Source organism: Podospora pseudoanserina, chromosome 4 (genome assembly GCF_035222485.1).
Source record: "Podospora pseudoanserina strain CBS 124.78 chromosome 4, whole genome shotgun sequence".
Lineage (NCBI taxonomy): Eukaryota > Fungi > Ascomycota > Sordariomycetes > Sordariales > Podosporaceae > Podospora > Podospora pseudoanserina.
The window spans coordinates 2,634,221-2,648,213 of NC_085923.1; the positions used below are offsets into that span (position 1 = coordinate 2,634,221).

General features: G+C 53.6%; 3 protein-coding genes across 3 annotated transcripts; 1 reads left to right on the top strand and 2 right to left on the bottom strand.

The window, feature by feature from the left end:
- Nucleotides 1-45: 45 nt before the first annotated feature.
- Nucleotides 46-1,803, bottom strand: QC764_407370 (uncharacterized protein; the record flags this gene model as incomplete). The annotated part of the gene is made up of 1 exon (XM_062947026.1): nucleotides 46-1,803. One exon carries the CDS (start codon nucleotides 1,801-1,803, stop codon nucleotides 46-48), a length of 1,758 nt encoding a protein of 585 aa, XP_062800673.1.
- A 1,166-nt stretch (nucleotides 1,804-2,969) lies between these two features.
- srs2 (ATP-dependent DNA helicase srs2) lies at nucleotides 2,970-5,936 on the top strand (the record flags this gene model as incomplete). Its single annotated transcript, XM_062947025.1, has 1 exon — nucleotides 2,970-5,936. One exon carries the CDS (start codon nucleotides 2,970-2,972, stop codon nucleotides 5,934-5,936), a length of 2,967 nt encoding a protein of 988 aa, XP_062800674.1.
- A 3,575-nt stretch (nucleotides 5,937-9,511) lies between these two features.
- Nucleotides 9,512-13,787, bottom strand: KIN2 (Serine/threonine-protein kinase). The gene is made up of 3 exons (XM_062947024.1): nucleotides 12,105-13,787; nucleotides 11,383-12,019; nucleotides 9,512-11,326 (listed from the first exon to the last, which is right to left on the bottom strand). Exons 1-3 carry the CDS (start codon nucleotides 12,510-12,512, stop codon nucleotides 9,864-9,866), a joined length of 2,508 nt encoding a protein of 835 aa, XP_062800675.1. The 5' UTR covers nucleotides 12,513-13,787; the 3' UTR covers nucleotides 9,512-9,863.
- Nucleotides 13,788-13,993: the final 206 nt, after the last annotated feature.

The window sequence follows — 13,993 nt, forward strand, 5'->3', positions numbered from 1 at the left end:
CAACACCCAACACATCACGCAACATCATACCGTCACCTCAACTATTTACCAAACATCATCCGTATCCCGAACCATCTCCAGCGTCGGTGTCTTCGGCTCCAACTTCCTCATCATCTTCCTCTCCTTCTTACTCAACAAACTCGGCGTAACCGGAATCACCGGGCTAAACGGCTGATAAGGCGTATAAGGCACCGGCGCCCCCGTCCATGGCGTCCTCTGCCCCGTCGGCAACCCATTATCCCTGTCCGGCCTCGTGAAAACAGTCTGCTTCGTCGTGCCAAACGACGCAGCAGAAGGACTAGTCACTGCTGGCTCGTAGGCTCTAAAAGGCAGGGCACCACCCGCGCGAACGGCAGAAGGCGGGTTGGGTCGGTTAAAGGATGTTTGTCCTGGACGGGGAGAGGCAGGGAGGGAGTCCATTGAGGGGAAGCGGTTGACGCCTGGTTTGGGGGAGGTGGGGAGGCCAACCAGGCCCGAGGTGGAGGAGGTGGCCGAGGGGGGTTCTTCGTTGGAGTTGTCGCGTTGATGATGACGGGGGGCGGCGACGGCGGCGTCGATGCGAGAGTCGATTGATTGGGTGGAGACGGGGGAGATGTCTGGGGTGGGGAGATGTGGGCTAGAAGAGCCGGCGTGGTTGTTGCGGCGGAAGGGGAGGTCGGAGGAGCTTCCTTGTGGCAATGGGGGAGGGGCTAGGGGAGCGTAGTGACGGGGTGGGATGGTGTTCAATTCTTGCTCCTCTTGGCGAGGGAAGGTGCCTGACATTGGGGTCAAGATGGGGGAGGAGATAACCATTCCTGAACCTTGGACTTTGTTCTTCCTTGGGGACTTGAGAAAGTTGAGAAGTGATGAGCTTCGGGATTCCTTCTTGGTGTCCTGGGCGAGGTTGAGGTTGGAAGGTTTGTTCCTCTCTCTTTTGGTGCTTCCGGGGGTGGGCGGCATGGTGTTGACGGATTTGGTGGATGGCGAGGTGAGCATTGGAGGAGGCTCATATGCCCTACCCTCCGCTTTGGCTCTTTCCTGCTCCATCACATGCCTGTACATCTCTTCTAGCTGATTTTGCGCCATGGCTCTGTCCCGACCGACGACTGTCTGGTCAACCGAGAGGTCGATGCCGCAAGCAAGGATCGTCGAAGTCGGCGAGTGCGCTGTTGCGATGGAGAATTGTGACTTGGCTGGGCTGAGTGGGCCGCCGAGTCTGTCTCTTGCTGTCAAGGGCGAAGCCGAAGGAAGAGAATAGTTTCTTGTGTGCGCCGGGAGGTCTGTCTGGAGAGAGAGCTTCTGCCCTAGGTTGTGACCAAGGTACTGCTGTTGCTGCTCTGGCTGGAATTGTTCTTGCTGGAACTGCTGAGGATGTTGTTGCCCGGCCTGGTATTGTTCGGCCTGAAGTTGGTATTGCTCGAGTTGTTTCTTGTATTCCTCTTCGGACAGGAATTGTTGTGTGAACGGGTTGAAAGCCAGTAGTCCCCTCTCCTCCTCGGGTAATTCACCGTTCCTGATATGTGTTCGTCTGGTCTTGAGGAGAGCCAGCAACAGGATAGCTACAATCACCAACGAAAAACCATACGCTCCCACAATGGCACCTATATGGATTGGGAGGTAGGCCGGGTCCCGGACGGCGTTGGCGGATAGCGGAGGTCCGTCTTCGGGGGAAGGGGTGGGTGAGGAATAGTCGAGCCACAGGTCACCTCGACGAAGCAATTGTTGAATAGAAGGCAAGGCAGCGCAAAAAGAAGGCCAAGATGTCGTCGCAAAGAGAAGAGCGAAGGCAGCTTTGTTATATGAAGACACACCAGCTGACAGCATGATGATGGGGGTGGGAGAGGGTCGGGGGAGGGTCGGGGGAGGTCCAATCCGAGGCCACGGGTGGCGATAGACAGTTGGTGGTGTCGTCCAAAGGGTCTGTCTAACTTACGGCTGCCTCGTAGTATCCGCCATGCCGAAACACTTTGTGATTGAGATGGACAAAGAGGAGGTGCAAATGGCAGCAATCACGGTATATAGCAGCGCCTGTTGCGACGAGAGTCGACGGAACCGACATGGGGAGGCGGGGGGGCAGCCCATGCCGACTCTGGACCTGCATTGGATCCATCTCACGGTGAGGCCCTCGATTGGTTGCTGTATTCAATTCCCGTTGATGTCTTGCCCAACCACTTGCATGAGCGAGCCGACGCTCGCGCTAAGTCTGGCCTGCTGATTGGCTGTCAAGGGATCCACCCCGCATCTCCCATCACCCTCCCACTGCCATTGGGTTGTGATGAGAGACCTCACAGGCCATGAGAGTGCTGGTGTGTGCTAGAATAGGAGGTTTTTTTTGGTGATTCTCATGCGAGAGCGAGTTCACCTCAACTGGTGCTGCAGTAGCGTTTCCCAAAATGCAGGATGGGCCACCACTTGCAGCGTCAACTTTCACATTTCCCCCTTGATAGCCAAGTTGCGCCTGTGTTAGCTCGCTGTGATATTAACCTCTGATATCGGTGATCAGCCTCTGATCACTGAAAAGCAGTGGATTCGGTCCGTTCTCTGAATAAACATCACATCCCGTCACGCACGGGGCATAAAGTGACAGAACAGGTGTCACTGAGTGTGCCGCCCGCCGGTGGGCACCTCTCGGCGCATGAACGGATCGACCACGCTTCCGACAGATTGATTGCTTGCCACGAGTCTGTCCGTGTTAGCAGCTGCCAAATGCTTTTCGAGGAGAGGTTTCACTCCTGCTCTGTTAACCCTAACCCTTTAGGCCATCACCCTTAGGTAAGCAAGAGATTGGTGGACTGCCTTCACGTGCTTCCGCGACTGCCCCACCTCGACACACGCTCTCTGTTTTGTATCAACGCGTCTTCTGTATCTCGAAGCCTAATAATTGCACCAACTTTCTTTCCTCAAATGGCCAAACTGTAAAATCTCATCAATTGCACCAATTGGAGGACATTTCATTGCCTTGCTTGTCATTCAAAAATCCACTGCAGCACATGCCTCCACCATTAGCAAACCACCCCATCCTCAACAGCCTCAATGATGCCCAACGCCGAGCCGTAAGTTCAGATGCCGCTACTGTCGCCATCCTTGCTGGACCCGGCAGCGGCAAGACGCACACTCTGACCTCTCGAGTGGTATGGCTCATTGATCAAGTCGGATACCGACCCGAGGATGTCGTCGTCGCTACCTTTACCGTCAAGGCTGCACGGGAAATGAAGGAGCGTATCGGAAAGGCTCTCGGAGATGGTAGGGAGAAGAAGATTGTTCTGGGCAACTTCCACAGCATAGCTCGGCGCTATCTTGCTGCCTACGGCCGGAAAATCGGAATCAATCAGAAATTTGGCATTGCCGACGACGGCGACTCGCGCTCCATCATTGCTCGGATATGCAAGCGAAGAGAAGTCAATCTCGATCCTGTGGCCGTTCGCTCCTGGATCAGCAAAAAGAAGGCCAAGGGAGATGAAGTGGTGACAAAGCCACTTGGTCAGAAGGCCACAAAAACGTCAGGAGAGAAGGACCTCGACGAATGCTATGAGGAGTATCAGGCTCACCTGAAGAAGTCAAACCTGCTGGATTTCGACGACTTGCTTGTTCGTTGTGTTGAACTTCTCCGCGAGTTTCCGTCATGCGTCTCCAACATCCAGACCGTCCTCATCGATGAGTATCAGGACACCAACGGGGTTCAGTATGAGCTCATGAAGTTGTTCGCTCAACGACACAAGAGAATTACCATTGTGGGGGATCCGGATCAGAGCATTTACAAATGGCGTTCTGCCGAGATTCAGAATCTATGGCGAATGCTGAAGGATTTCCCCGGCACAGACGAGATCTCACTGGAGCAGAACTATCGATCGTTTGACGCCATCCTCAGATTGTCCCTGTTGGTGATACAGCAGGACAAGAAGCGATATCAGAAGGCTCTGAAGCCTGTCCATGGCCGAGGTCCTCGTCCGGTTTTGCGGAGGCTGAAAAGTGCTTCCGCCGAGGCAGATTGGATCGTCTCCGAGATCAGGAGAGTCATCATGATGTCTGGATCTATGCTGACCTTCAATGATGTTGCCATCTTGCTCCGCTCAGCTTCACTATCAAGACATGTTGAGACTGCTCTTGGCAAATCGGGAATCGCTTACAGGATGGTGGGCGGCAAGAAGTTTTACGAGCGTCTGGAGATCAAAGCCATCCTGGATTATTTGCGCGTCATCTACCAGCCGGAAAACAACGATGCCTTGGCCAGAATCATCAACGTACCGAAACGAGGAGTCGGAGATGTGACCATAAAGAGTTTACTAGAGGAAGCAGAGAGCTCGTCGTTGAGTGTCTGGGCGGTATTGACTAAGCACTGCCGAGGAGATCGTATCGCAAAGACAAAGATTCCGAAACCCATGGAGCAAAGAATAGCAGCCGGTCTCATTCGTCCTCTGGATAATATCCGTCGAAAAATGGAGAAGGCTGCTAAGTCTGGTGGTGCGGTCTTTGGACTGGTGGAAATGATTGAGCAACTTCTGGCAGCCCTCAATTTTCAAAAGTATCTGAAGGATACGCACCCCAACGAGCACGAGGGGAGATGGGCCAATGTAGAAGAGTTCGTAACTCTTGCGGGCGACTTCGTGCGGGATCTGAAAGAGTCCAGTGATGAGGAGCTCCTTCCAGAACTCGAGGGGCTCGAGCAGGCAAAAGAGGACGAGGTTCTGCCACGTTTCTTGGCCAATGTTTCTTTGGCATCCGATGTCCAGACTGGGGACGACGGGGAAAACAAGCCGCTTGTCACCATATCCACCATTCACGCAGCCAAGGGCCTCGAGTGGCCCGTCGTGTTTATCCCTGCCGTCTATAACGGCTCGATCCCGCATATGAGGTCCGACGACAACGATGAGGAGCGAAGACTCTTGTATGTCGCCATGACAAGAGCCCAAAGTCTACTCTATCTGAGTTGCTCCCTGTTTAGCACCAACGGCAATGGGGAGCGCAACCAGTTATCGTCTTTTGTGGAGCCTCTGCACAGAGTATTTGCACCCAAGGGGCCGTGTTTCGATCGACCGGTCATGCTGGAGATAGCCAAGGTGCTCGGTCGCACATTACCACCAGAGAATGCTGTCTTCAAAGCCTTGCCGTCCATGTTCAACCCGGAAGACAACATATTTCCGGTGGACCCAGAAGAATCCCAAGAGGTCCCAGCTGCCAGTACTGAGGCTCGTACTTCTGATGATGCGCCACGAGCAAAGCGGCCCAGGCTCTCTAATATGTCTGGCCAGAAGAACTCAGGCGAAGACGCGCAGTGGCACAGAGACTACACAACCACTATGGAGGGGGCTTCTTCTTTTACAGTCTCATCGCTACCTGGGTTCGTCAGTGCTGGCATGCACCAGGCCGCTATCACAGCGGCAAACGCCGCGGCCGAGACTAGGCAAAAGGCTGAACAGGAGAAGAGACTTGCCAACCGACGTCCTCCAGACCAGAAGAGCATTCTAAGTTTCGTGAAGTCTACAACTAAACCGAGTATCGACCCCAGTCCAGCGCCAACCTCTCATAATGGCCTTCTAACTCAAGCCAGTCTTGCTCCTCCGCAAGTGACGGCCAACCCAGGCCAGCAGGCGATTCCTCCCAGCCTGGCCACACACAAACCTGCCAAAGGGACGCTGCTTTCTCGTCCTGCCCGGCCTGCTCCAGCCCCTGATGAAAATCCCAAAGGAACGGCCTATCCCTGTTTCTCCAGCTCTCCTGTCAAGCCCGACGCCATCCAACCGGGTCCAGATGAAGATGATGAGCCCCTACCAGAGCCCACCAGAGTGGCTGCTTGCCTTCACAGCACAACCTTCACGAGACCAACTCTACTGACGGCAGGGAGAGGATCAGGAGGTCTGACACGACCGAGTCCGGTGGGTAAAGTGGGAAGAACGCCTATTGCACCGATAGACAGACTGCGCAAACCGTTCAAGCCATTGACGATTAAGCGGCCTTGAGGGCATGTACATAATGATGAATTATGACTTATGATCTGAGCTCACAATTTGGCTTGAAGTTTCTGGACACTGTGCAAGTTGCCATGATTTGTTCGCTTCCATCAGGCAGGTGAAACATGCATGCTCCCTTTATGCTCTGCCCTAAGAAGAGAATTTTCGCTCTTGAAAATAATTCATTTTTTTTCTGTGAACGGGGGCCATTTCGAAAGACAACTCTACCATCAAACCCAACAAGCATGGCTCGTCGTTTCGTCTCCCACTCTCAACTCATTTCCTCCGCAACTCGGTTATTTCCAACCAGGCTTGTGACCCAAAATGTCTTCCCAGTTACCTCATGGATTTTCCACCGCTATTCACAAGTAATCCCTCGCCGATATGGGCCTATTCTTCTTCGAAATGGACCCGGGGCGTGAGGTAGACCCTCGATCCAAAGCTCACTACAATCGCGCTCATGCTGGGAATCCCGTTATGCGGTTTCGAAGTAGTTCATACCGTTCATTTACAGAAGCAAATCGAGGAGGTGATTAGGCAGCTGAAACAACGAGAAGTGGCAGCAAAAAGCGGATGGAGGTTGAAGCCAACTTGGGGAGAAAAATAGCAGAGCTACCCGCCACCGCACTCGCATACGACGCTGTTTCAACACTGTGCCGACCAAAACCACCTCTGATACGCAGAAATTCCAAAGAGGGGATTGCAACCTGGCAAAACTTTTCATGGATGGTCATTCCAGTCTCATGACCTACCGAGCAACTGAACACAGCAAACAGTAAAGCGCACCATGCCTTACCAACCAATCCCACGGTTTATCCTTGCCCGCCCCCTCTCATACCGGTTGCTCGCATACAATATCCGCTGTTGCGTCCCATTCCCATCATCACCACCACCACCACCACGGTCATACCTTTCAAGTCAGCACTCCAAGCCATATGGTTCCCGCTGGCAGAAACCGCAGCATCCCCTATCTCGAAAGCAAAAAGAAGCATATGATTCCTACTCTCTCAAATCAGGGCAGATGAGAGTCTCTACTAAATCAAAACGCCAGAGCCAAAGCCAAAGAAGAGGACTGAAGATGCAGAGGAGTCCCAAGAACTCAAGGATGCCATCAAATTGGGTCTCTACCGCAGGAATGATCCGAAAACGCAAGAGCCAGAGAAGAGACCCTGGGAGGGATTCAAGGAGCTCTGCTTATGGGTCGTTTTGGGAGTTGGAGTTTTGCTCCCAGGAATCTTTTTGGTCGTTCTGGACCTAGTGCTTTGGTAGGTTATTAACTTTAGGTTCGGGATGCTTTGGAACTTTGTTTATGAAGTGGTGGCTGGAGTCTTGAGCTTTCTGTATTGGATGTTGTTTGGGTAAGAGGGGGCTCTGCTGGCAGGTCTGAATTGGCATTACAGTAGATATTCTGAGATCTGGAAAAGCACGTCGCCAGCATCCATCTATCATTCATTATCTGTAAAACTTCTTTTTATGTGATCGCTAATAGTTGACACTGTGTGAAGGAGCATCCGGATACGGCATCCTGCAGACCAGCCCACCGCTCGAGGTTTCATCAGCCTATCACAAGCAACTATCCTCGGGCCTGATAGGAAGTTGAGACATGAGTGTTGATTGCTCATAGTTCCCCTCACTTCGACTTTTAACATTGATCCAAGATTCTCAGGGCATACATCATCTCAACACCAACCGACTCATACATTACCAAAATAGACCAACATTGAGCATGCCTCACCGTCTCCATCCTCGCCACATTCTACCCTCTACTTCCTCCTACCAGGTATCCTCACCACCATCCAACGCTCTATCGCTCTCACTGTCACGGGCATATTCGTCGAAAAGACAGCATGGGTCCCAGAGAGGGGCGTATCTGAAACAGCGTTCTCAAACAAAATCACACTTTATCTACCAAACTCTGCGACAACAAGAGCAACGGAAGAACGGCGGCGACTCATCTACCTCCAGCAACAACAAGTCCAACAACAAGTCGAACGAAAAGGAGAAGAGAAAAAAGGACTGATGATAAGAGCTCTGACCCAGGATTCCCCATCATCATCCCGGATATTTTCCCTTTTGACTTTCTCTAAGGACAATCATGCTACACCGGCTCACCCACCGCTTCGAAATCCCCATCTTGTCCACCTCTTCCCTTCGACCAGCATTCCCATTACCAAGAGCCTTCAAGACCAAGCAATGCTGGGCAATAAAATCACCGCCGAAATGCAGAGGACCGGAACCACGGAAATTCGCCCAAATATAATGATGACCACCTCCGGCCCTACAAACGACGGCGTCCCAGCATTTTCGACTTGGTCGTCATCTTAGCCTTCTTGCTCGTCCTCGCCTTATACCGTCAGTTCATCCGCTCTTACGACCCAACTTACGCCCGCGCTTGTCAAACACCCCGGAGACAGAGGCGGGAGAAGCGGATGAAGAGGCAGATGAAGGAGAGGAAGTTGCTGGTTGAGACTGAAGGGGATCGTGAGTTGGAACGGCGGCGGGAGCTGGAGGGGCGGCCGCTGGGTGGGACTGGTGTGAAGGTAGAAGAGAAGTGGGATAATGTAAAACCTGCTGTAGCTGCGTAATTTAAAACGATCTGCCAGACGAACCAGAACATGAACAAAGATTTCTATGACAATTTAATACTTGATATTCACCGCTAATGAAACGATTGGGAACATAAGGTACTTTAAACAGTGCAGACACCAGCCCACATCCGCAGCTTTATCGATTGCCTTTACTCACCCGCCCTGATGTCTCGGACTCATCTACCACTTTACCTCCAACTTCCACTTCTTCCTCACCACCTACCTACCTACCTACCTATCTACCCAGCACATCTATTTCCACCACCTTGATAAATCACAGCATAATGCCTCCCCGTCTTCCCACCCCCAGTGCCCCGCTGCAACCATCTCATCACCAGGTATTCACAACGCCTTCTCCCACGCCCAACCACCCTCCAACCATCACCACCACCATCCCTTACCAGACAACAACAACAACAACAACAACAACAACATCCAGCCATCCTTTGCCGAAGCTTCACCGCCCAAACCCAAACCAAAACCCCCCTCCCATCCTCCCCTGAAGACACCCCCTTCCTCACCAAAGCCCTCCATAACTACAACACCAACAACGACGTCTCCCTCCCAATCGGTCCCACCCCCCTCGGCCTTTTCCTCTACGCTATAGAATATACCCAACAACAACAATCCAGCGATCTTTTATATACCCGTGCCTGCAAACACCTCAAACTGCAAAAAGGGATCAAAAACCTCAAGGAGCAAACAGACCGGATCAGCGGGATGGGGGACGGGCGGTGAAAAGACCTGAAGGAGTTTAAGCTGGCAGAAATGAAGGGGGAATGCCTGAGGGAGGTTGCACGCGAGTGGGATTGGGGATTGGGTGAAGCGTGGAGGAGAGGGGTGGTTGTGGTTGAGGTTGTTGATGGGAATGTCATCAGTAACTATCAGCAAATCCCATCAGGCGGATGGCTGTCCTCACATGGTAGATCACTGATGAAAGAAGTAGAAACGTCGGTCAGGCGGTGACGTTCTGGTAGGACGGCCAGGGCAAGAGAGTGTAGTGAGGGCAGAAACCTTACATGCATGCCTATACATCCCATACAGGCGTAAAAAAAAAAGTCTCGTATTAATAAAAAGTAATTAGAATAATAAAAATTCTCAAATCATGAAAACTTGCAAATGGATCTCTCTCTCTCTCTTTCTCTCAAAAGCCACCAAGAAAAAAAGTCCCTACCCGCCGCTTTCCCCCCAAGCCACCGTATGCCATGCCAAAGAAGAGAACAAAAGCCAAACACAATTTCCCCCTCCTTCCTCTTTGTTTCGTTCCTCCTACACCATTCAAACCACCCGCGTCCATATATACCCCCAAAACTACTCTATCCTAACCCCGTGTTATGTTTTCCCCCATCTACAACCTCAGCTCCCTCACAATATGCTCCGCCATCGCCTTATACTGCCAAGTATCACCGCCCACCCTCTTGAACTGCACACCATGCAAGCTCACGATAGGGACCTTGACAATCAAAATCTCAAACTTAATCTCCCCATCGTCCATGCCCCTGCTTCCACCACCTCTCCTCTCATCACTGCTCTGATGGCTGTACCTTGACCGGTCATACTGAGGCTGACGCTCGGCAATGCTAGGACTATGCGCACATCTAAACCCACCCTTGATCTCCTTGTAATCCACCCCAAGCGCCCTCAGGACCCTCTTGATATCCGCCCTAATCTCCACCAGTGGCTTTGTCGAGGTAGTCGACACGCTAAAAATGCCCTTGAGGAAGACAGGCTTGGCAAGGTCGGGATCCTCTGGCTCAAGACGCTCGTGGGAACCGCCGCTTGTCTCGCCGCCGTTGTCATTGTCGAGCTCGCCCAGTTCAGCGTCGGTTTCCTCCCGCACAGGTAGCGCGGTGGCAGGCGCCGCATCGCCTCGGGCTGCCTCGGCCTCCCGCTTCGCCCGCCGCGCTTGGATGCTTTCCCTGCGGGCGTGGCCGAGCGATTTGGCGCGCATAGAGACCGACTTTTGAATAGACTTGCCAGTAGGATCGCCGACGTCCTTCTTTCTGTCGCGGGTGCTGAGTCGTCGGAAGATGCCAGCAGCAGTGCTCTCCTTCTTTTGGGGGATCATGTCAGGCGACAAGAGCCCATTCTTGACGGGTTCTCTGGTTTGCTCCTCGCTGTGGGACCTAGCCCTGGTTCGGGTTCCACGTCCGCCGTCGGTGTGAGCTGGTGCTGGGGGTACGATCTCGGCAAGAGAGTGCTTCTCCTTGGGTCGTACAATTGGAGATGGGGGCACCGGTGGGGGCTGGGCCTGCTGTGGTGATGGCGGGACTTGAACCTTGGGTGGCGCCGCTAGTGGACCAGCCTGGGCGGCCTGGCCCTCACGCTCGCGTTCTAGCTTCTCCCGCACGAGATAATAGATGGAAATTAGAGGGTCAAAAGCGTTCAGCGGGTCATCACCAATCGGAAGACCCTCGGAGCTGGCGGTGGTCAGTGTGTCCCGGCTGGTGACTGAGTTCCTCCTCTTGTAAAAGTCAAACCCAAAGCCACGTCTCTTCTCGACGTCCTTGGGTGTGGGCTGCGGTTGCTCCCTCTCCCTTTCGAGTCGTCTGACAGCCGCTTGGTATTTTGGAGACTTGATTCTCTTGGTCAACTCCTCCCTGATGTATTCTGGAGGGCCAAATTTAAAGCCTGTCATGTTTGCAATAACTTCGTTGTCGAGCGGGAGCGACAGGGGTTCGCGCTGCGGGAGATAATTCTCGGGTGGCCCGTTGTAACCCTTGAGCATCCAGGGGTGGTTCATGACCTCATGCATGGTAGCACGTTGTCTTGGATCCGTCACCAGCATCCGCGAGATCAGATGCTTGCATTCTAGAAACAATATCAGCATGATAAGTGAAACATGGTAGACACAGAGGTCAACGCACCACTAGACAGCCAGCTTGGGTAGTCAACAGCACCCTTCTTGATCTTTTGGTGGAGGGCGGGCATGTACTGGTCATCAAAGGGCACCTTTCCGCACACCAACACGAAAAGCACGACACCGAAACTCCAGACATCAACCTCTGGGCCAGTGTAGGGTTTCGCCTGGAGCAGCTCGGGGGCGGCAAAGTACAGACTGCCACAGTAGGTCTTCAATTTCCTGTCCTCGTCCGGCGAGAAAAGGTTGCTGAGGCCGAAGTCAATAATCTTAATGTCGCCCGTCTTGCTGATGAGGATGTTTTCAATCTTCAGGTCCCGGTGGACAATGCTGTTTCGGTGGCAGTAGTCGACGGCGCTTGCAATCTGGCGGGCGAATTTCCGAGCCTGCTTTTCTTTGAGCTTTCCATGAGAAATGATGTAGTCCAGCATTTGACCGCCATTAACGTATTCAAACAGCATGTACCAGTGCCATCTCGTTCGCAGGTTGTCCCGGAGTCCGCAGATGTACTGGTGGTTGAGCAGGCTGACGATGGCAGCCTCGCGCGCATTTCGGTCTTCCCTGGCAGCATCCGCCTTCTCTCTCTCCTCCCTGCTCTGGCGACCATCGTCGGGTGACACTCTTTCGATAATCTTGCAAGCAACCTATTGACAAGTAAAGGATCCAAGGTTAGATAGGCTGACCCACAATGTAGCCGAGGATGGCGGTGGGGAAACCGTGATAACTGACCAGTTCGCCTGTGACCTCCTTTTTGGCCAGCTTGACTTTGCCCATGCTCCCCTGGCCAATGGTTTTGATAAAGGTGTAATTGCCCGAAGGGGCGGGAATCATGGTACGGTATTTGTGCTTGGAGGTGTGGTGCCTCCGGGGGTCGGTTGAAGTGCCATCGCCGCGGTGCTCTTCGGCGTGGTGGCTTGGGGGAGCAGCCGAGGCGTCAGGCTGCTGGGGGTGACGAGGAGACGGGGCATTTGTCGAGCGCTGGCTTCTCGTGCGTGACGGGCGCGACGCCTCGGCTCTCGTAGATGATTCGGACCGTGGCAGAGGGTCGGGGCGGGTGCCTGTGGGCGGGCGCCGTGTCCGGACAGACTGCGACCGGATTGGCATTTCGGTGCCAGCGGCTGGCATTGTGGTTGTCATGGTCGGACTCCCGGAGCCCGGGCAATTGAACACGGTGAGTAAGAGTCTTGCAAGAGGAAGGGCGTCGGTAGAAGGGAGGCGCGCTGGTGGAGGCGGTGATGATGATGCAAAGACAATTTCACAAAGAGAAGCAGTCGAGTCGAGTCGTCCAGGGTGGGTGGTTGGCTTTCAGGTGCCTTGCTTGGTTGGTTGATTTGGCAACGGTTTCGGTCAGTCGATTAATCGGTCAGGAGGCAGACAGGCAGCGGGGCGGTGGAGGTTCTTGTCTGCTGTTGCGGTGCAAAATAGATAAACAACACAAAAAAAGACAACAGACAGGATTGATCGTGAGATGCGGTGGGAGGGCGAGGGCGAGGGTGGACAAAGACGGGAATTGGGGGTCGGGATTTGGTTGGAGAAGCGTGGGCTGCGTGGTGTCCAGCCTGCAGCGTGTCGTTCCAAGGTTGGGCAGTCGACGCAGCTTTTTTAGTGAGTTGAGGGGAACAAGTCGGTGTTTGGGCTGGAGCCAGGGGCTCGACTGGACTGGCTGGACTGGCTGGCTGCCCTTCTCTAGCGGGTACCTAGCTGAGGTGTGAACTGGCATTTCCATGATGGCATTGCATTGCGTCTCCAGCCCGGTTTATGCACAATCCGGGTTACTCTGTTTGCTCCTTTCTTTCTTTTACTCATCCCCCGACTACTCTATTACTGTCTAGGTAACTATCCTCGCCTCACCCGTGATATCAGCGTCCGTGACAGTCAAGATGGATGGTAGCTTTTTGCTGTTGGTCCCCGCTCTGGCCAATGTCAATTCCGGGGGGGAGGGGGGCTGGGCGATGTCTGGGCAGACAGCGGCGACCCACTCAGCACTTCCATGTTCATCAACCCACCCTCACCTCGAAAAGCAACCCTCGCGAGTGGTATTAACAAACGGCTCAGCCTGATGGTACTGGTTGCTCGCTCACCGTCAACCTAATTCACCTCAGCAGTTTGGTTTGCAGGGCTGACTTTCAGGTTGCCCGACCGGCCCTGATTGGCGAGGTCAAAGATGGGATGGTGTGTGTGCTGCACCAACAGCTCGCTTGGGAATTCTCATAGCAAGCAGCCTTCCGCCGACCGGCTCTTGTCCAGTAGTCTGTCTCCAACGGGTCACCAGCAAAAGCGAGACCCCGTCGGCCTGCTCAAGGAACGTATGCCAACGGTGGTACCACTCGAGTCGTTGTTCTCGAAGCCTTTGCGGGCCATCGCTGGTCAGGAGCACAAGGCCGGGGGGGGCCTTTCTAACTGGTTATGCGTATGCACACCAGCTGCGGTGGCGCCAGCAGACCAAAACCAATATGCGGGGGACGCAATTCTTCTCCTGTCCTATCGGGTCCGTCGTCAGCTTCTTCTGCACGTGTTCGGCGACCCGAATCGGCCGGTTGGGCCTTTTATTGAGCAGCAAGGCCTACAGGTGAAACCTAGAAATCACCCGGGTCTAATAAGATGCAGGTCCTCCGTCG